Genomic DNA, 22,545 nt, shown 5'->3' with positions numbered 1-22,545 from the left:
AAAATATCGGTAGCAAAATCTCGCACTCCACATTCGTAAGATGAACCAAATTAATTTTGCAGCAAGCATTGAAATGACATGAATGGCAGAAAGAAAAAATGGTACTTCGTTTCGGTCGAAATGATAATGCAAAAAAATGGTCTTTTGTTGGAATTTTATTGTGCCTTCTTGAATTTCGAGCCGAGTCTATTTCATGCGACGTTTGGTGTCGAATTTCGGCGAGCACATTGCAAATGAGCAACGGCAGTATAGGCACAACAACAGCAACAACAACAACAGAGAAAAAAGCAACGCGCTCGATTTCACCTGAAATACACCAGCGGCTCAGAACAGAACATTAAACTTGTTTTCAATTGCAAATCGCATTGATATGATCTCGTTGACATTTATACCTGTTGTTTGTTTCATAATTAAGTCATAATAATCCACATGCCATTTCGATAACAATTTACGCCGGATAAATTTTCAGGCGTTTGGACTTTTTTTTCTTCATTCTTCAAAGCGTTCGTTTGTTTGCATGGCCAACCGATGCATCAGGGGCCGCTCGTCAGCGTATATACAGTGTACACCGAGAGCGATAGCTATTTCAATAGCAACTTAATTTGCATTCAACAGTGTTTCAGAGTGCGAGAGTGATGGCAAAATGAGAGAAAAAAACGCGCACACAGGGGCAATACCAACGATATTGAATTTCTGCTGTGTGTTTATTGTCTAAATGGAATTTAGATGTTATGCAAACGCGACCAATTGCCATATCAAAAGTATGTACATTTCGCGAATTCGCCACAGGACATCATTTTAGCATTAGGCCGGCCGCCTTTTACCGTCTCATTCTCCCATTCGATTTTTCACCCATCTGTTTTGGATGCCTTTTCTCTTTCTTTCATTCGGTTTAAGCTTTTTTCCGTTTGTTTTGGCTCGTTTTTTTGTTGTTGCTCATTTTGTGTAAATTGTATATTCTTCAATATTGGCTGGGTTCGGTTCTGTTGGCACCGGCAAAAATGTTGCCATGCAAATTCGTTATGATAAATGAATTACGTAAAAAAGAAACCAACAACAAATTCGCAAAGAACAAGCAACAAAATGAGAGATTAGCATTTTTTTCCGCCCGTTGTTTGGCATACCCAAGCGCAAACAATACTATCAATAAATAGGCAAAACAAAACAGACACTATCAATTGAATTGCTGTTGCTAACAATTCATTTATCTTTTGTGCGATTTTGTTTCCTCTCTGCCTAGTTTCAGTGCATTTCTTTGGGCATTCTCAACATTGCACAAATACTCGATCTCACGAATGTGAAAGAGAGCTGCTGTGTGCACATTATCGTCACGATGCACAGCCAAACATACACCAAAATGCTAAGAAATGGCTCGATACAAACAACAACAGAAGACAAAATGAAAAACAGCATACACAATGGAATTAAACAAATGTTACAAGAAAAATGAAAATATGTTTGTTGTTTTAGTTGCGTCCGCTTCGTCATTTGGGTGCTCCTCAAAAACAACTCAGTTTAACGACGACGACAACGATCAGGCAATGTAAATGATCGGAGTGAAATAGAGGAAAAAAAACACAATTCAAGTGAATCATATTGCACGTTACGGCATTTTTGCCATGTGCACTGCTAACCATATGCCCCCGTCGACACACAATAATGCCACTAATGAAGGTGTCGAATGCGTTTTTCTCTCTTTCGCTCTCTCTCTCTCTCTCTCTCTCATTCTCCATATTGCACATATGCATAAATATTTTGTTAGAAATAGCTTGGCTTCAATGGTAAATAATAATAGTCAATGTTAAAATTGTTTGTGTTTCTCTTTCGTTAGACACACACACACACACACGCGTTCGCGATTCACATCATACGTCTAATCTTTCTAATTCACTTTCATCATATAATTACGGTGAATTTTGCAATGTTTGTGTATTTTATTCATCTTCTTCATCGTTTTTATTTCACCTTCTGTTGGAAAATTGATGAGCTTCTTGGTATTTACAGAGAAAAAGCCTTCTATAGAATCAGAGGAATTCATTTAAACGATTCTGTTTACCATTCACAATCGCGCGCGCGATATCGCGTGGCCATATCTTTGGCATCAATTAAGAAATTTCATTCACATTTTCCCAACGTTTATGGGTTACATTTGTAATCATTCTCGTGAAGAAGAAAAAAAACGGAACGACGGTTGACATCACCGTGTTTTATTGATTCGAAGCCGTTAATTACGGCTGTTTGTGGGTAGGTTTGCGAACGAACGACCGAGAGAAAAGTGACAAATGCAAATTAAAACCGTATTTAACGAAGTGAATTAGCTAAATGAAGCAAAGCCGAGCAACCGGAGTGGGTGTTGAATCGTTTAATCAGCGCGCAATTGATATTCTTGAATGGGCTTGTATTTTGAGATTTCGTAATATCTCCATTTTCCCTGCAGTCACATTGTTCTTCTACAAAGCGCGAGCGAGTGAGAGAGAGAGAGAGAGAATTGTTTCATTTTATATCGAATGTGCAGCACATAAATTCGTTGGCGCGCGTACCCGCTCGCGCTTCCGTATTCAATATAAATTGCGCTCACGCACACGCGCGCGCACGCCTGCGTTCGACATTTGGCACAGCAACATTTTCTATACAACACAGAGGTGATTCCGTAGCATTTTGGCTTTTCTTTTCTTTTTCTGTTATATTAAATACCCATTCAACTGTCATGTGCACGGCGGCAATCGATGCAATAAATAAATTTGTATGCACATTATAAACAAATAAGCCGAAGCAAAAAGCAACGACCACAACAGCAACAGCAACAACGTCCAAAATGTTTTAACATTTTCTTTCAACACATTTTATACGCTGCTCCTTGTTGTGATATTGTTTTTGTGTGAAAATTGTTCGATCATTCCGTTGCACAAATTGGATTCGGCTTCGCGCACACGGTTCACGTACGTTGTTTTTGTCTTTTTCTTCTCTTCAAACGAAAAAAAAAAACTTTAATTGCAACTAAATGACTCAACTGATGTTGGTGTGTGTGTGTGTGTATGGAATAAATCGATGGAAAACCGAATACGGGCGAATAAGAGACTCGAATGATACATTGAGTGGCCAGTACTGACGCAAGTTACGTGAAATGAATGAAATTCACGCGAACTCCATGGCAAAAAGGCCAATCGATTCATTCCGATTGCATTAGACAATTCAAGTGACGTACTTTTCTGTGTATCTTTGATCGTATGAGAAATCGATTTTATGAATCATTCGACGTGGCAGATTCGAGAATTGCCATTAGTTTTAATTAAAAACGTAAATTGAACGACAGTGCCTACTTTTTTTTTGTCGTTTCTTCGTAGAATGTGTGAAACAATTTTATAATCTCAACGATTTTTTTTTACTTCACATAGATCTTTTGGATACAGCTTATGAGATGAAAAAAAAAACGAAACAGAAATATTGCGGTTGCGTGTTTACGTGCAAATTCGTAGTAAATAAAGAATCAACCGATGCGACTAAATTGCAATTGAGTGTTTGTCGTTAATCTGATTTTGGTACGTTCAAAAGAATTTCGATGACTATCGACTCACTGTTTACATTAACTTATTTGGTGGGCTCACACATCGGTGCGCTGAAACGTCGAACACATATGGGTTGGAGAGAGCTATGAATGTTTTGATGCCAAAAAGGTAAAAAGCTATTAAGCGACGATGATGGCAGCGTCGGCGGCGGCGGCAATGCTGATTCATTTATCTCTCTGGACACACACTCTTAAATAGATGCCGTGTTCCATTCAGCACGCACGCAATGCTCTCCATACATTGCTGCGGTTTTCGATCGACTCATGCACAAAAACAGCTTTGTTTGACCACAAACAGAATTTCATAGAATTGCAACCACTGCCATCCCATAAACAACAAAAACCTATAAAGAATAAATCTATGACAATTCTTTTTTTATTCAGCTCACTCACACAATTGGAACACTATTCACTCAATCGCAATTGTTTGGATTATCCATTGGAGAAATTTATTTCATTTGACTTTGAAATGGGCTTTTCGTTTGAGTCGCTAAACGAAGTGGTACAGTTTTTTTTTCGCGATTGCAATGTGTAATTGTCATCACATGGCAAACGGAACAAAAGTGGGAAAAAACCGGCCGAAACCGTATGGTTTTCACATCCGCATTGGAAATTTATAGGCAGTGCTCAGTCGAAAAGCCAGTTCACTTCGGGTACCAACGAAATCAACCAGCGAAAAAAAGAACTGTGATAGAGTGAGCACAAAGCACATAGCAACCAAATAGACGCGATGAATATAAAAATATATAAACTATGCGAATGCACATTGCACACACACACACAAAGGGCATTAGGAAAATAGTGAGAAATGAAAATGAAAATAAAAAAACCGAAAATGACGTCTATGAACTGGGAGAAAAAAAAATCAGCGAAAAAAACGGTTATTTTTTTCCGTTATTTTCTATGTCGACAAAAACATACAACATTTTTGTTTACTCTGACTGCGAGAAATGAATTCATTTGAACAGTGTTTGCGTGTTCTCTTTGCTCTCGCACGCTTATTCACTTTCCATGCAAACGTATGAACGAAATTGAAGTGTAATTGTTTGAATTGAAAATGACGACCGAAATTTGAATATTTTCACTCCGACTCCGTCGAGTGACAACACAAAAGGAAGGAAATAATGTTATTAACAAAAAAATTCAATTATATTTTCTTTTCTCTCTGTTAGTGTAGGACCAAAATGGATGGATTTTTTTTTTCGTTTATTGCTATTCTTGCTATGGCGGCTGTGCAAATGCTGTTTTATGTCCGTTGGATTATGAAGTTATTTGGCCAACAACGATTGAATTTCTTCATGCCTTTTCCGTTTATTCAGCCTAATACATATATTTACTGCTTTTTTCTGCTTTCTATCACTTTATTACATTCCATATCGAATAATTCTATAATTGTGATGTGTTTGGTACTAAAAAGTGTTTGGGAAAAGGTCATAAAAATAACTTTCACATCACACGGCGATTTGTTTGCGTATCGAATGTGGTGGTGCGACATTAGGCAGTTCCCACATTTTATAAATGGACAAATATCCGAAAAATGTACACATCGCAAACGGAATCGAGTGATTTCTGTGCATGTCTCTCGTTCTCCCGCACTTTCTCTCTCTCTCTCTCTCTCCCTCTCCCTCTATCGTTCATTTTTATCGATATGGACAATTGCATTCGACATATTTCGTTCGCAATTCAAAATCGAAAAGCCGTTTCTTTTCAACGCTTCTCAATTTCTCTCTCTAACTACTTGGTTTGCTGTTGTCAATGCTACTATTTCAATAAAAGTAGATAGTAAATCAATCCTTTTTTGTATTAAAATGGCACTCTCGTTTTTATTGTATTCCAATTGATATAGAGACATGACCAGTTGGATTGTTTTGTTGCTGTTGCTTTCTTCTTTCTCCTTTGCTGTTGTTGCCATAGATGCAAACGGTTTAAAATCTGAAATTTTCAATGGACATTTTAAACGAATGCACATTGAAAATTGACTTATGTCAGTGAGATCACATTTAAAACGTTACCTAGTTATGGTCTTTGTTTGTGCGTACGCATACAATTTGATGGATTCATTTGTTGAGGTTTCCATAAACGATCGAACAGCACACACACCCACAGATGGTGTAATGGTTGCAGTTGCTGTTGCAACAATCGGAACTTGCACGGAAAGAAAGAGAAACACCAAAACGGACGAAAACAAAAATAATATGATCTATTTGGTAAAATGCTCGTATGGATGTGTAATTTTAGAATTGATCAAATATGTTTATGCTCGTGTCGAAACGTTTTTCTGCTTTCACTGCCAACCAACTGCTGAAACGCATGATATAACATGCAGTCTGTTGCCTAACGATGACGTTTTTCACAAAGAAACACACGGAATCAAATGTGCGCGCACAGAAGCTATAAACAATATTTCAAAAATTACAACAATCCAATGGAAGAAATATCGTATGTTACGCGACGCGCGTGATACAAAGAGAAAGAACGAACGATTCCGCGTGGTATGATAGGCACGTGCATTTTGGGTAAATAAATGAAGTTACCCTTGTATATTTAGCTGCCAGCTGCATCCATAGCAATTATCTCTGATATATATTCTCATTTTCAACCTTTTTTTTCGTTTTCACTGGAATTGTTGCACTCAAATCCAAGCCATGTATGACTAACACTGCTCAAATTGACGCTTTTGAAACAAATGAACTGTGTAGAAATCGTGCAATGAACGAGTCGCGCGCACAAAAAAATAGACAAACTCCTGGAAATGGTTCTTGAACAAAAGGGAACCTGAGAACCTTTCAATCGCCCCGTTTGTTGAATGTTGAGTGTGATCGCGATGTAAAACCCATTTATTTGCTGTGTAATTAAAGTGAGAGTAACATTTGGTGTTAATTAACGCGAGGGTTGAACATTGCTTATTACATTTTTATCGCCTATTCTCAATCGATTTTATACGTCGATCAACTGACTCTGTTTCCAATTAATCGAAGTTTCAACCTCAATCCTCAGTTCGAATCTATAAAAAAAATTTCTTTCGGAATGGAAAAAAAAACTGAAACATATTTTCAAATGAATGATTTACACTGAATTAATGGTTCAAACTAGGAAAACGCATTAATAATTCTATCACAATACCTGAAACTCGGTTGAAAATTCATTTTCTTCGAACGAGTACGATCTAAAATTCATTTCAAATACGATCTAAAACTCGATTTGAATATAATGAACGTGTATTCATCTCCTTCACATGACTATGAACATTGATCTGCATCACAAAGACACCTTCGACATTCATTAAAATCTATCGATCATTTCTGTTGATTCGGTGTTGATCGTAACGTGTCTATTATCACCAACAAAAAACATGAACAAACAAACAAAAATGTGTTTTCGCTGTGCGGTTTATTAATGGTTCTTTGTTATGTTCTCGGAATAATGCAATGATTTTTGGTCATTGTTCATTGTGACCGCCCAAATTAAATATATCAACATTCGCTGATTCAGATGGGAACGAAAAATCAGTTTTTCGAAAACTGAAATTCTATTGTTGTGTCATGAATTTTAATGGCATTTCTCGTTTTTTTTTCGTGGTTGTCTCTTGTCATTAATGCAGTTTCAAACTTAATTTAGAAACGCAATCAACAACAACAACAAAAACAAAGACAATAATGTGGCGGAACAACAGCATGCGTATAACATTAGGAGATAACGATGATGATTTGATGACGTTGATTTGTATACACAAACAAGAACAACGAGAAAAAAAGAGCGATGATTCGCGTTCGTTTCGACCCGTGTTCACCTTCACAGTGACGTTTCAGTTCACTGCGACTCGTTTATATACATTCTCATTTCCTTTTCGACAAATGTAATGTTTTCGTGAATGGCATTGTGCATCGTGCGTTTCGTCATTCACAACGCGAGTAATAATCAAGTGAGTGATCGTTCATGCTTCAGCACCGCAACATTATAATGTTTGATTGCTCAAGCGCTAATGGAAGGAAAAAACAGAATGAATGACATATTGAAATGGCATGGTGATTTGAAAACGAAAATTTTCAAATGTGGAGAGCAAGAAACGAGAAGAAGAAGGAAAAAAACCAATGTGTAACATTTGAAAATTTGTTCGACGGACTGATAATAAACGAGTGGTGTGCATGTGTGGCGTCTGTGCAGTGTGCAAGCGTTTCTCGCACATTTGCCTTTCGACCCGAAAAGCAGGTAGCAAAACTGCATCGCATATGTAAAAAAAAAACCGAAAAATGAAGACTAAACCAACTTGACATGCGGCTCTCTGTCTCTATACACACGCATTCGTTTTCTTGCACATCTAATTTTTGTTTGTGGCATTCGACAGAAAATACAAAACACATTCCAAATTAATCGTTTGTTATTCCATTCTATTCTGTTTAATCTGCGGCATTTTATCTTGAAAAATGTGCATTATTTGGTCGTTGTTTGGGTCTTTTCGTATGGTTTTGTTCGGTTGTGTTTGCATTTTGTTTTGTGTGTGTGTGTGTGTGTGTGTGTGTGGCACCATAAACGGTTTGTGTGTATGAATAAACCGCAAAATGAACAAAATGCGAACGGCTGTTTGTCTCTCATACAAGGCCCGATTTTTTTTGTTCAAAAAAGACTCATTTTCAAGTGGTTTAATGATCAAGCCGTAGAATTGGTTTAAGTACTGCATTTTCTGTTGTTGTGTGTATGCGATTGAAATTTAGATGGATCAACAGCTGACATTGTGTCGCATTTGTCACAGGAAGAATGAGATGCTGAAATGAATACGAGTAATTTTAGCCATGGGTATCACTGAAACTATTGCTCACGATCACCGTTGAGAAATGAACAGAGAAAAAAACACCCAACTGATGCATCATTTTGACGTCAAAAGAAGTGTTTTCAGTCATTTTAGATAAATTGGACACATTTTTCACTGGGTGTTTTTTTATTTTTCTTTCAAAATAAAATCTTGTCTCATGTGAGAATCTCATGAGAGTTTCATGATGAGATAAACGTCTTCTTCAATGTTGATATTCGTCTTAAATCATTTCGTCTTTCATGTTTCCAAGCATAAAATTATGAACAAATGTCACAAAACTCACTTTGACTTTGTCCAAATATGATTGCAGCTCGGCATATGGATCCTCGTCAAAATCGTCAGCGAATAAATCATCGCCAGTTTTTTTCGGTGCCTTGGTGTCGTCGCCGTTGTCACCGTCCCTGCTATTGACACCACCGATTTTGTTATCGTTTGTTGCTATCTTTTCTCGTAAATTATCACAATTATTCTGATGCTTGTCAAATGTTACGGTTGCATCGCTGTTTGTTTGCTTATCGTTGCGTTTGCTTGAATTTGGCAGCCGTCGCTCGTCATTTTTTAACAACATAACTGTTTCCTCTTCCGGTCGTTGTATACAATAACTAGTGCCAGTGCTGCTGTCAACCATATCAATTCCCGCACCGTCGTTAGCTCTTTTATCGCCTTTTCCTGCTGAAATAGGAGAAAACATCATTATTATCCGATAGAAATTGTTAAACACAAAAGAAAATTCAAGAAGAAATTGTCATTTTGCTTCAAGAAGATAGGTTCAACAGTTTTCATCGAAGAAACAATTCTCAACAGTTCTGTTACGAATACTTCAAAAGAAAAAAAAACTAATCTCAAATATGTTTTTACTGTCACGGTGGGTTTTCGGGTATTTATATCTTTTGGCGCCTTTGAACATTTATGCCGAAACGAAACGCAATGAAAAACATGGAAAAAAAGGAATTGAAATGCGTGTAAAAAACAGGGCCTTCAAAAGGAAATAAAATTAGTGTCGGTCTGGAGATGAAGTGTCTTTTCGTCGGAAATTTATGACACAAATTGAGTTGTCATACCTTTTTTTTATTGCAGACTTGACAAGAAAAAATGAAATGTCCCGTTCAATGCGAACAGTTTGAAATCATATGTGAAACGAAAATATTTGGAAATAGACAGAAGAAAAAGCGATGCCATTTCCCTCACTCAACAAACGGTTGAAATGTGTAGGAAAGCCGGAGATGACCTATTCCAATCCAATGATGCTTTCTTTCAGTTGTTTCTCTCTGTTTCGGCGCAGCATGACTTCGTTTTCGAAATTATTTCAAAAACAAAAGCACGAACATTGTTTACATGCGTATGCCTTTCTAAAAATAAACATTATTATGGACAGAACACGCATTTCATTGTGTAAATCGGATTTGGAAAAGCGTGAACGAAAGTCACGCACTGGTGTGGTAATCGGTCAATTCGCGTGGTTTCCGCCTTGGTTTTGAGTTTTATTCTGCTTAAGCTCGCGCGCACACACGCATCGCGCAAATCTTAAGTCAAACAAATAATCCAATTAGCTACAATTATGATGACGATATTCGTGTCACCTTTTCAAAGGCGAACACAAAGAAATCGCTGTGTGACCTCTGTTTAAATTAACACGTTTTTTCTCTCGCTTTCTCATGGAATTCATTAGCAATCAATTTCATGACAAAGATTTCTACAGGTGGACAAACAAGGCGGGCAAAAAAAAAACGAGAAACATTGGCCAAAGTCAAAAGGCGGCAGAGAAGAATGTTCTTTTCATCACGTTTTGTTTTGTCTCTTCATGAATATTTCGTTCGATGAAATTTATGTTTTAATTAATTCTTGCGTGTTTTAAAGTCAGTTCATTGATCGTTTCTTTTTCTTGCGCAACACAAAAGGGAGGCAGCGCAGAGAGAGAGGCACAGAGAAATGCACCAAAGGACACGATTTCATTGTGTGCTTTGTGAATGGTGTCATGAAATTGAATACCAAACATTGTTTCCATTGTGTGGAATATTCAACTTTGGCATGGTTTCCGAGTTTCTTCGCTTTTTTTTTCTCCGGTGTCCGTGTGTGTGTGTGCCAAAGAAGCAGCAGGTGAGGTGAAATGAAAGAATCGACACGAAAAACCAGAATACAAACAAAATTCCGTGATAAACGGTGAGATGGGCAAGCATACGCGCTCATCGCTTACACACAACATCGCAACAACGACTGGCCAAAGTGTATCAGCATAAATTGCACGGCTCTCATATTTTTGTGTGGCACGATTCAAAACGGTAAGATAATGTGTTGTTCTCTTTTTCGTTGTTCTTGTGATTCTTTTGCATCGAATTTCTTTCAGTCGGACAAGCAATGAAAGAAAGATGGAAAAGGTCGAGCTGGCCAAATGGTTTTACTGCTAAATGGGCAGTTTGCGATGCAGCCACAATACTGACACGGTGCACAGGCGGAGAGCAAGATGCTGTTAAAAGAATAATATGAAAAATCACTAAATGAAAATGTAAATGCGCTCGGTTCGCCGGCGGGCTCATTTTCGGCATTGACGAAGGTTGTGTTCACTGAACTCAACTCTCATCGCATGCGTAATCTGATGCATTATATCATATTTTACCTCGTCGGTGATATGCCCGTTCGCTCTCATCTCTTTGAGATGGACCCGTTGTATTTTTTTCCCGCTGGCAACGGACGATGCGGGCGGAAAAAGAACCGAATCACCGTTCTGACGGAATCATTCGGGCAACATCCATTTAAAAAAATCATGAAATATTCAAATTTTGTGCTCATCATTGCTCATGGAGGAGGCCGTAAATTGAATCACAATGTCAGTGTTTGCAAAAAAATGAAATGGCATCATTTAAGGTTGCCAAGGGAACCTCCTTCACACGTGTGCAATAGGTAGTTCCCAAATGAAAAAAAAAACACAACTGATTTGCTTTGAAATATTCTCTCACTGCTGTAAGAACCGAACAGAGTGAGAAAAAAAACCACCTTCAGAAGAATCATCTAAGTGTTTTCTATTTTTAAACATCTTTTGCACGTGGCTCGAGGCCGTCTCAATGCGCATTTTTGCAACTTTGCGATGACGTGAAGATGCACCATGACAAAGCGAGCAATTCATCACTGTGAAAAATTAATTCTTTATGGTTTTTATTTTTGTTTATTTCTTATTATAACTCTCGCGTTCTCGTCAGTTGTTTCCCTTTTCGTTGTGTTCAATGTTGTTTAGTGAGAACAATTTATCTGATTAAGTGGCGCCGAGCCCATAATTACATCGTTCATTTTTCTTATGTCGCATCTCTCTCTCTCTCTCTCTCTCTCGCTCTCTCTCTCTCTCTATGGTAAATACGCAAAATATTCTCACTGTCCGTTTCTATTACATAAACTCCGTATGTATTCACATCGACTCGTCCGACTGAAACGGGCTATATCGCTCATGGCTACAAACAATTGACGTGTGATTTAATATAAAAGCATTTTTATGTGAATATTTAAGTCGTTTTAATTCAATTTGTTTGAATAAAAGTTGATTTTTTTTTTAGATAACCTAATGAATTGGGTGAACAGGGAGAAAAAGTGTTCAACCAAATTTCCACTTGTATATCATTGGAAGATGACGTGAATTTGATGCGCAATTCTTTTTTTCGAAACACTTTACGAACTTCCATATTGTTTTGATCACACATTTGGCTCCAATGTGACAGAGTTATTTGGCTCTAATGAGATGTCATTTGCCATTTAAACGCCAGCTGAACTGCACTCACACCAACGAAAAAAAAATTTAAGTGATGATCACACGATTTCATCATGTTGTCATTGTCAAAGGTGAAAAAAGTGGAGAATTTTATTGCATTGACGCGACACCGATTTTGAAATCTGTTCAATTGATTGATTGAAATGGCATCAGCTAGAAAAACAGCCATTTGGCGACGAATCAATAAAATTTCACATAGTCTATTGACCATTATTTTTCGCCTAACGAAAACCGCCCTGCATAGTAATTGTATGGTGATGCTTGAACTGATGATGATTTAAATGAAACAATCAATTGATTAAATTGCCATTTTCGATGCGGAAAAAAAAGTACGACGGCATGTGACTCGATCGACTGTTTGAATTGGTGCCTCTCATTGAACGTGTTTCGCAAACTAGGAGAAAGAATGTCGATGCTGTTTGCTTTTTTTCGTGAGAAATTACAACTGCCGCACAATGCAATAGTCGCGAGGAGATTCGAATAGGTTGTTGATTATTTATGAACTAAAAACTATTAAAAGTCAATAAATAATGTCAAATGATAAATTGTGTGGATGGAAATGGAAAATATATTATACGTTTTTCGGTCGTATAAAATACGGCTTCATCAAATGAAGATTTTATTTTGCACCCAAGTTTTCGAATGAAGCGCACACTTTGTTTGTGAGAGCTGATTTGTTTCCCCCTTTTTTGCACGCAATTTTTTGCCAAGAGTCGAAATGAATAAAACTGAACCGATTTCTTTGGCCAAACGTAATAATTTACGATGTAAATTAAGCACGAGAGTGAGATCGAGCGAGGGATAGAAAAATACAAAACAAAACTGAGAACTGTGCGCCTAGGAACAGTTACCTGAGACTTTCTATAAATCATATACTCGTCTGGTGGTTTTTTGTGGTTCGCCGCGAATCGTCCGAAATTATGCACACAGAGCGAGAGATTCATATGATTTGTGGTCGTAGCAGCGACGATGACGGCGGCGGCGGTGGAGAGCACCAAAACAACAAAAACAACAAGAATTATGAAAAACACGGATAAATCGGTATGTTACTTGTAGATTATGATAACGATTTCTGTGCGCGTTGTGTGCATGTTTCCACTGGCCGTGGTCGTCATCGTCGTCGTCACCGTTGCCGCCGCTGCCGTCACTATGCATCTAAATTTCGAACCGAAAGCACCACTTTAGCTATCAAACTGAAGACATTTATTATGGCCATTAAGTCATAATCGAAAAAGAGCTGAGTAAATTAAAAACAGCACGAATTACCGCCAGAGCCTTGACTAGAATTAGTTAAGCTTATTTATAAAGGCGAAATTGGCGTGCCAGTGTTTTTCCTCGTCTTTTTTGTTGATACGTTGTTGTTTTCTTCTCTATTTATATATATTTTCATACGAAACGTTTCGCATGTAAAATATGCGGTTTTATTTGATTATGAGCAAGAAGAAAAAAAAACGGCAAAACATTGAGGTAATTGGAAAGGACCACCTCAGACCAAACAAAAATTGATCTTGTTTTACATCAACATAAACAAATATTCGTTGAGCGTTTGCGATGCATCTCCTTGTAAATCACCATACAGCCACTGAATACGCGTTCGCTTAACTCGCTTGTTCACTCATCGAAATTTATTCGCGAAAATGTTGGCATTTTGAATTTGCCATTTAAATTTATGCCAAATGATTCCCGTTAAAAATGATTTTATTCGCCTATTCCGCCACAAACTAGAACACTTGAACTTATTTTCGTAGGCAATTATCTGCATCATCGTCGCAATGGTAATGTGGATCATTTGCCGACCGAAAAATGCCACACTCACTCGCGTATTCGTTAAATGTGTCATATTTGTTTAAGGCCAAAAACGATATATATGCACATCTTCCCAGGCCTCATTTTGACTGGTTTTGTTGCTTTGGCGTGCTGTGTGTGAAATTACATGTTTCAAGCGATTCATATGCGGCCCGACGTTCAGTGCTTTTAGAAGAGTCGTTATGGAAATCATCAACAATAACAACGGAATAAATATGCCCTTAACATTTGCAAACCATCTGAATTTGTGTGTTTTGCTTTGTAAAATTGTTATTTTTATGATTTGTAAGTAGTATTTTCTCTCTAGCCCGTATTCATATTCACACACACATCGTCCGTGTGTTCGCTTGAACGCTCGTTACAAACGTCAGAAAGAGTTAATCGGTTCGTACGGGTTTTGTTGCTGCATCTAGACGTATTTGTTCTGTGGCTTGTTGTTTTGTTTAAATTTATTCGTTTTTGCATAAACATGCGTTCGTTTGATTTTTCGAATAATTTGACGATTTGCATTGCATTCGCTCGATCGTTCGTTCGTTTTGTACGTGTCGACTTTAAAAAGAGTTGGTTTTCATGGGCATAGAGTTTGAAGAGAAAAAAAAACAATGAACAAAATAGCAAACATGAAAAATGTAAAATTCTAGAGTGATAAAATGAAATCGATTCAACTAAAACAGCGCACAATTTGCAAATGGTCACATGTACAAAGCGTCCATTGAATTGCAAATATTAAATGTCTCTCATCAATTTTTAAATGAACACAACCAACAACCGAACGAGATTTCTTGAGCATGGACAAATTTTAATGATCGAATTTCAAGCAGCGCACACAATACAAACCGATGATGAAAAAAAAAATGCGAACTAGTGGCAGACAAGCTGTAATAATGTTTGAATGTAAACAAAACAACAACGAATTAAACAAGTAATAGTCATACCGTTGTCACAGTGATGTGATATCCCGCTGCTTGTGCCGCTTTTCGTCGATGCAGCCACGCTTGACTGGCCTACGATATCATCATTCAATTTTTTGTTGTTATCACTTGAAACGGTGCCAGCGTTGAAACCAGAAGCTGTTTTCAGATCATTTTTGCTATCGGTGACACTATCTAAACGATTGCGATTTGGTTGACCTTTCCGTCCATTGGTGTGGCCGTTGCCGTTATCTTCGTACATTGATACATTGGATAATTTGTTGTGCAATTCATTGCTTTGGGCAATCAATGCATTTGGCCCGTGGTTATGATTTATTACAGCATCGTGTGATGTGCCGCTGCTGTCGCCGTTTGATTGACTGCGATTATTATCCACCACTGGATCGGTGTTTGTTTTGGCCGTTATGCTGTTGCTGTTGTTGCTGGTCCGTAGCTGGTGTCTCTTTGGCGGTAACGGCGGTGGCATTGACTTTTTCATCACATTATTATTGTTGCGATCACTTTTAACGATTGTACTTGTCAGTGAGTATTGGTCTGCTTCTGCTGCTGCTGCTGCTGCTGATGTGGCGGTGGTGTTGTCGGTCGATCCATTGGTCAACTTTTCAGACGCATCAGAATTTGAATTCCGATTTATCGTCGTTATCTCACGCATTTGGGACATTTCCGCTCCATTGAATGTTCATCGGCTTGCCATCAAGAACTGACACTGAGGGAGAGGTTGAGATAGAGAGAGAAAAATGGTCTGCAATTTGAAAAGAAACAAACATGAAAAATACATTAGTAAAATTATGAATAATGCTTTATGTTTTTTTTTTGGGAGAAAGCGACGATGACCACCGCAATCAATTAAAAAGAACTGAAGAAAAAAAAATCGGAGAATTTTCGGACACATTAAACGCAGTTTTAGTGTTATGATGCACAGCTATCGATAGGAATCGTTTGATGTATGCCGCCGTTTGAGCGAATGCGACCGCACGCCTCAGAGGGAGAGAGAGAGGGAGAGAGAGAGAGAGAGAAAAGCATGCATGAGAAAAAAGGGGACCTCTCTCACAGCCGAAATCACTTCGTGTATATCGCGTGTATGTGTGTGTGCATCGCCGCAGATGATTTATGTATTAATCGAGTTTCATTTGACAGGTATCGATTTCTTTTTGAATGAAAAATATTAATCAAAAGAACGTTCCTAAAAAAGTGATACGGGGCCTGAACAAGACGGAACCATGTTGAAATATACACCGTGTAACTGAATCATATATCATTCAATTTTTTCTGTCGTTTCGCTCTCTGTGGTCATGCTTTATTTTTACTATGGGCAAAAGGAGAGAAAAAAATTCGAGACGTTCTCAAGATACATTCACATCATCATCGTCAACAACAGCAACAACAAACTTCATTAAATGAAACGACATAATTACAAAACTTTCTGAATGTATCGTTAAGAACTCTTAAATTAAAATATTATGACGTTCTATTTAAAAGCTCGTTCGTTGCTTGGTTCTTTTCGGGCCAGAAATAATCATTGATATCGCAAATTGACGGGCCTTCAACTGCGGCAGTAATAACACTCGACGCGATTTCAGTAAGTCGCGCATAACGAGCAAACAGAGAACAAAACAAGGCGGCAATCCAGTATGTGTAGCCTTTAAGCGGCTATGCAAATACGACAGTTGACGTGAGCCATTTGCGAAATATTCAAGACGGATAAAACTGTATTGATTAATGATTTGACCAAGACCGTTCACTTTTTTTTCCATACAGCAGCAGGCCGTAGAAACGGAACAACAAAAACAATAAGCGTGCACATTATTCACCGTGTAATGAACATTAATTACAATTAACAATTTCCAATTGAATTGGAATGTCAGTACAAAAATAGCAATAATTAGAAGTTTTATGTGTTGCGACTGGGAGATGACGATGAATATGCTTGAATTGTTCGACTTCATTGATGTGTTGAGTGAGTGAATGAGTGTCATGTGATTTGTGTGTTAGCGATTGTAAAATATGCGATCTCGAGAGAGAGAGTGTGTGGTTTACTAGATTTTTGCTTCTCACTATTTACATAAATCTCCATGCCTATTATCCGCATTGCCATACAAATTGAAAATTGCGACGCAATCGTTTTATACTCCTTCGCTCGCACACGCTTGAGCCCAAAGACAAACCAAATCATTTTACAAAATTATTAATGGTCTTTTGCATTCATAAGAGCTTGAAATTCAGCGTTGAATTGCGCATTTACTTTATAGCATTTCGCATTCCGAATGGTGTAAGCGAGGAGAGAGAAATGGTCGCACAAGATTCAAATCTTAGAACATTTTTGACGAGCAACGAAACGAAATATTGAATTGAGAAAGTGTAAACATTTCCCCATTGCAAATACCCCAAATGAAAATGCAATGGCGATGCACTTCGAGTGATGGATACAATGCGTGAGAATTGTTATAAGTCTATTTCAAACATGAATAGATCGGTTTGTTGAAGTCTCGCGTCTGAAATTGCATTTAGATGTAAAGCGAAAGAATAAAGAAGAGAAAAACAACTGTTGGTTTCAGAGAACGACAGGCGTTCGTGTTGGAATGAATAATTGCATGCATTCATTAAATCGTACACATACATATATATAACAAATGTATCGATTTGTTAAAGACGATTGTATCGCTCGGTGAAATATAGACTGCAAGCCAAAGTCAGGCCCGAAGCTTCGATTGTGGTTGAAGTATTTTTGTCACATTTGACAAAGTCGTGACTTATTAAACGAAATCATTGGTTTGGTCGTTGTCAGAGTTGTGCGAAAAAAAGAAGAAGAAATAAAACCGAATTGTAAACCTATTTCAAGAAGAAAATGAGCACGAAGAATGCATTTAAATGCTCATTCAAACATTTAACGAAAAAACAGGCCACAACAAACTCATTCGTAAATTTTCGTATTTGAAAATGTCAATATTTGAATTGATTGCCGAGCTAATTCGTTGTAACGCTGTCGTTTCTCGACAGTTCGGTTCGTTAGCAGGTTATTGAGAGAGTATGCCCGAAGAGTGGAGTACGTTTATTTGTGCGATTTTAAACACAATAGACAATTTCAACGTGGGCCGAACATTTCTCATTCGCGCTCGCAAGAGTCAGCCAGAATTAACCGTTGTGTTTTTCAAAACAATTTGTTATTTGTTACACACACACACACACTTGGTGTTGTCGACACTTCATTTCTTCGTAAATTTGAAACGGTACTCTTAATTTTCATTTTACGATCAAAACCGCATCAGCGAACATTTTATGATAACAACAAACGAGGGCGCAAAAACAAAACCAACAACATTTTATGTGAAAAAATCATAATTTCTGTAATGTCGTTGACGACACGCATTTCGTTCGCAACTTCATTAATGAATCCGGTGGTCATCAATTGGCAGTTCGATCCTTATTAGCATCTCATTCTTTTTTTTCTTGTGGCCATTAACATTTTCGCAACCACTTTGCGTGGCCAAGCACATCGAATGCTTACGTGCCAAACCATCCAACGCCATAATTATCACATTTATCGGGAAAATTTGTCTGTGTGTGAGAGAGAGAGAGAGAAAGAAGCGAAATATTTTTACATAAAAATTTTGTTCCATATATGGGCATTTTATGTGGTAAAATTGTCGTCTTGAGACCGATGCATCGAACAACGATCGAAATCACCGCAGTTTTTTCCACGGAATTTCACGTTTTTTTTTCCTTCTTCGGAAAAATACTAAGTGACGGACCTTTTTTTGGGAGGTAATTGCGGTGCATTTTCACCGCTTAATGGAGAGAAATCAAATAAATATTACAGGCCTTATATCGAAAATCCAATGGCGATCGATTAACGTTTCTCTCTCTCTCTCTCGAAAATGTATGCTAAAAATTTGAATTGCAACATTTAGTTTGATTTTTTTTCCGTCTGTTGCATTCACATGAAACCAATTTTTTCTTATCTGCAATTGTGCTTGGCCTGTTTGACTGTGTGAGCAACGAAAATCGTACTGTTTCTGGGGCGAAAGAGCGCGCGCACGCACGCCTGATTGAGCCAGTGCACAATGGTTATGCTAGTGATATCTCTTTTATTATGCTTGGGCTTTTGTCCATATTTGATTGTTGTTGTTGTATTCGTCAAATACTTCCTGCTCGATAGTGCATTTCACATGTGCGCGCAGTCGCACAAACCACATAAATTATTCTTGTTCAACTCCCCGAAAAAGATAACTATCGTAAATAACTTGATTTATGTGTGTTGATAACCGCTCTTTGTTGTTGCAGATTGTTTTTTTCTCCTCTCCTGTTGTGTTTTGTTTTTGTGAATCGAACTGGCGGCGCGCGATTCGAACGGATTCACTTTGCATTTCGTGTTGAATGTGCTTTGAATACGAGCCAATATTTTATTTAGAGTATTTCTCTCTTTCACCAAACTCAAAACGGTATATTTTTTGGTCGAATGTTCTGTTGCCCGGCGCAAACTCGCCTGGCTGGCTGGCTGGCTCTGTGGTTCACCGAGAAAGAGTAATTAATTAATGGGATGTTTATGTAATTTTAACATATGCGATATCATTTGGTCGAAGCTTTCCTTTTTCTCAATTTGATCAACGGGACGCGATTGAGTGAGAGCGCACTGCGGCGCGTACAAAACAAAGGCGAATATTCCGGCGCGATAATCGGCTGTGGTAAAATCGCTTCATTGCATTTTTGTGTGCGCGCTCTGCTCGTATGCATTTTTCGAAAGGTTTGCAATTCAAGTTCCATTTGCAGAGGCTCCGTTGTAATTTGTTTTGCACAAAGTCCAAAACCTTTATCGCAGGATAAAATCTGTACGAAAAAGTACCTGGCCATTGCAGGTATTTAGAGTGTCGTTTTTTTTCCAAACCGATCCCAATCGATACCGATCCAAAGCCGAGATTGTGAAATAGCCCGAAACTCAAACCAATCCAACGAAAAGAGTCACAAACATAAACAATATTTCGATGATAATATTTGCCCCTGAAACCACATATGAATGAAGCCTGTGTTGAAAAGACATTTCACAACTGTCGTGAATTCGAAATATGAACGAACAAAACAAAAAATCTGTACTTTTGACCAACATATAATAATTTCTGCTTTCCCAAAAAAAACGATAAGATAACCAAAAACATCAAATCGCTTGACAATGGATGGCTTTGTCATAGTTTTTGGTTCGCTATACCAAGAATAAATAGTAAATTTGAGCATTGGATGAGCATGAAATTTAATTAAAAGTCTAATCATAAATACTATTTCTGGGACGCTTATCGCCGCACATTAGCGATAGTAACCAACTATTCGAACATACATACAAATTAAAGCCACTCCAATTGGTATCAATACTACGTTTTTATTAAACAGTATTCTCTTCTCTCTCTCTCTCGCGTTCTCAATCGGAACGGAATTATTTTCGAATTGGTTTCCCGAAATCGACATTTGTGTCGCATGACATCAACGTGTTGAGCACTCGGAAGAGGGAACAATAAAAAATATGCCGAAAAAACAAACTTAAACGACAACCAAATGTAAACAAATAACGCAAACAGTCAATTTTTTTTGGACAAATTGGTCGTCATTTTTGTGTGTACAGTGTACACTGTACACTTCAAAAGCAAATACGAAAACGATCAGCAGTTGTTTAAAATGTTAGTACCGAATCATGTTCAATTTATCATCTAGCTACTAATGACATTATGGCCACGATCAGCCGATTGATTCGCTTCCAAAAATAGCTCTGTATCCAACTTTAACTCAATGGCTTTCACGCAGAGCCGAAAAAAAAACATTTGTTAGCTTTTATTTGCAGTGTTCTTTTCTAAATTCAAGAAGATGAGCGCGAGAAAGAGAGTGGAAAAAATTCCATTTCTCACAAAAATGCGTATGAAATGACATCATCATTTGCCATTTTATCGAATTGGTTTTCTTTAATCGGTTTTTGTGCGCTATCAAAATCGGTTTTGCATGATATAACAATTTATTATCAGAAACTGATCGATTTTGACGTAATATCGCATGGCCGTAAATTCACCGACTTCAGATTATAGTATTGTTGTCATTTGTCGTTATTGTTGATTTGCCTGGGATTTAGAAATTCATCAGAAACGCCATTCGGAATGCGCACGAAGTTCATTTTATTCCAGATTAGATAAAAGAAAACCATGGCTCGAGAAACGTGCATGGAAACCGTAAACACTTCGCAAAGCAATTTGTTTAAAAAATTTGAAATGCATATTTGATGAGCTAGTTTGTTTGGAATTTTTTTAACAAACATGATTTTTTGTTCATCGTTGATTGGATTTAGTCAGAAATATTTGGTCAAGTTGCTTGTCAATGGAAAATCATAAGATTTGACTTGGCTGTAAAATCACAAAAATGCCTTATATTTGAAAATTTTCTTGCTTTTACTTCAAATTAAAAAAAAAAATTGCTTCAGTAGTATCAATCATCTGTTCACAACAGCAAAAAATTGCCTGTTTAAAGGAATTAATAATTCGTGGAATCGTCGTTTATCTGCTTGTGCTGGCTCTTTTAATTCAATTCAATTCAGCATTCGTGTGTAAGTAGCGCGCAAGAAATAGCTGCTGTTTTCAACAGCAAAATTGAAAGAAAAAAGGAAAAAAAGTGACTTTAAATGAGCTAGAAATGCGAGCAATGATCCAACGGCATTACGACACGCCATAGATAAGCGCATAACTTGAAAAAGAACACAAGCGGAAAGATAAAAATGTGGTTTTTGGAGTGGCGTTTGTCACATCGGCCGACCCGAGGAAATGTTCTTCTCTCTTTCTCTCTCTCTCTCTCTCTCTCTCTCTCTCTCTCTCTCTCTTTGTGCTTGGCGATGTGTGTTGAAGACAGCGCGAGTACGCTCAAAGAAAAAGTGTATCGACCGTTGCATTGTGTGCTATTTACCTGTTCAAAAAGAGGCTGAAAACGGCAGCCAATTCCAAAAACGTATAGTATGACGATGACGACGGCAGCGGCAGTAAGAGTGTATGCGGATTATACTGTAAGACAAAACGAAGCGGCTTACGAGATGCTATTGCTCACAAATAATAATAAAAACAAATCATGGCGAGCAAGAGAGAAAGAGAACGAGCAATATCGTAGACAGACGTGTATATCAACCAAAAACAAATCAACACATCGTTCAGCAATTGTGTTATTTCCAGGTAGATTAGTTTATTTGTTTTGTATATTATTTCTGTGGAAAGAAAATGCTTCGAGACGAGTCAGTTGAATGTGCAATGACAATTCGAGTTGCGAGTTGTGTATAGCAACAGAGAAAGAGCAAGACGGACGATGGAAAAGACACAGAGGAAGAGAGCGAGTGTGCGGTTGCACATAAAATGCTGCTCGTGGCAGTGCGTTTGTGAGTGTGTCAAGAATTTATAAACATTGTGTGCATTGTTTGCATTTCTTCTTCACCAGAGATTTAAGAATGATAGCTCAGGATGAAAGAGTCAATGCACAAACGTTGTGCAAGAATGATCTTTTTATACGTGTATTTCTACGTTGATTTTATTCTTATGTCGTCTGTGTTCTTTGGAAAACGAAAGAGTGGAGGAGACGAAAGAGATGCAGAGAAGAGTGAAAAAGAGACGATAGGAAAAAAGCAGTGCTTGTTTTCGTTTGCGATTCGAAGAAATGACACAGCCACCAA

At 37.7% G+C, this 22,545-nt stretch overlaps 1 protein-coding gene across 4 annotated transcripts in view; it reads right to left on the bottom strand.

Annotated features, from left to right (window-relative positions):
* LOC129569659 (rho GTPase-activating protein 7) overlaps positions 1-22,545 on the bottom strand; it is a 114,120-nt gene that overhangs the window by 55,037 nt on the left and 36,538 nt on the right. For 2 of the 4 annotated variants that reach the window (XM_055448744.1, XM_055448746.1), the window contains exons 2-3: positions 14,871-15,609; positions 8,659-9,047 (exon numbers count right to left, since the gene is read on the bottom strand). In XM_055448744.1, the coding sequence (XP_055304719.1) occupies positions 8,659-9,047; positions 14,871-15,528 (1,047 nt within the window). In that variant the 5' untranslated portion in view covers positions 15,529-15,609. The remainder of the gene's footprint in view (positions 1-8,658; positions 9,048-14,870; positions 15,610-22,545) is intronic. The other 2 variants (XM_055448745.1, XM_055448747.1) reach the window with 1 other exon arrangement.

The sequence above is a fragment of the Sitodiplosis mosellana genome, unplaced genomic scaffold (assembly GCF_009176505.1).
Source record: "Sitodiplosis mosellana isolate CC-2019 unplaced genomic scaffold, AAFC_SMos_1.0 Smas_scaffold_38, whole genome shotgun sequence".
Lineage (NCBI taxonomy): Eukaryota > Metazoa > Arthropoda > Insecta > Diptera > Cecidomyiidae > Sitodiplosis > Sitodiplosis mosellana.
Note: the sequence above shows the minus strand (reverse complement) of the source record. Positions and strands in the feature narration are given on the sequence as shown.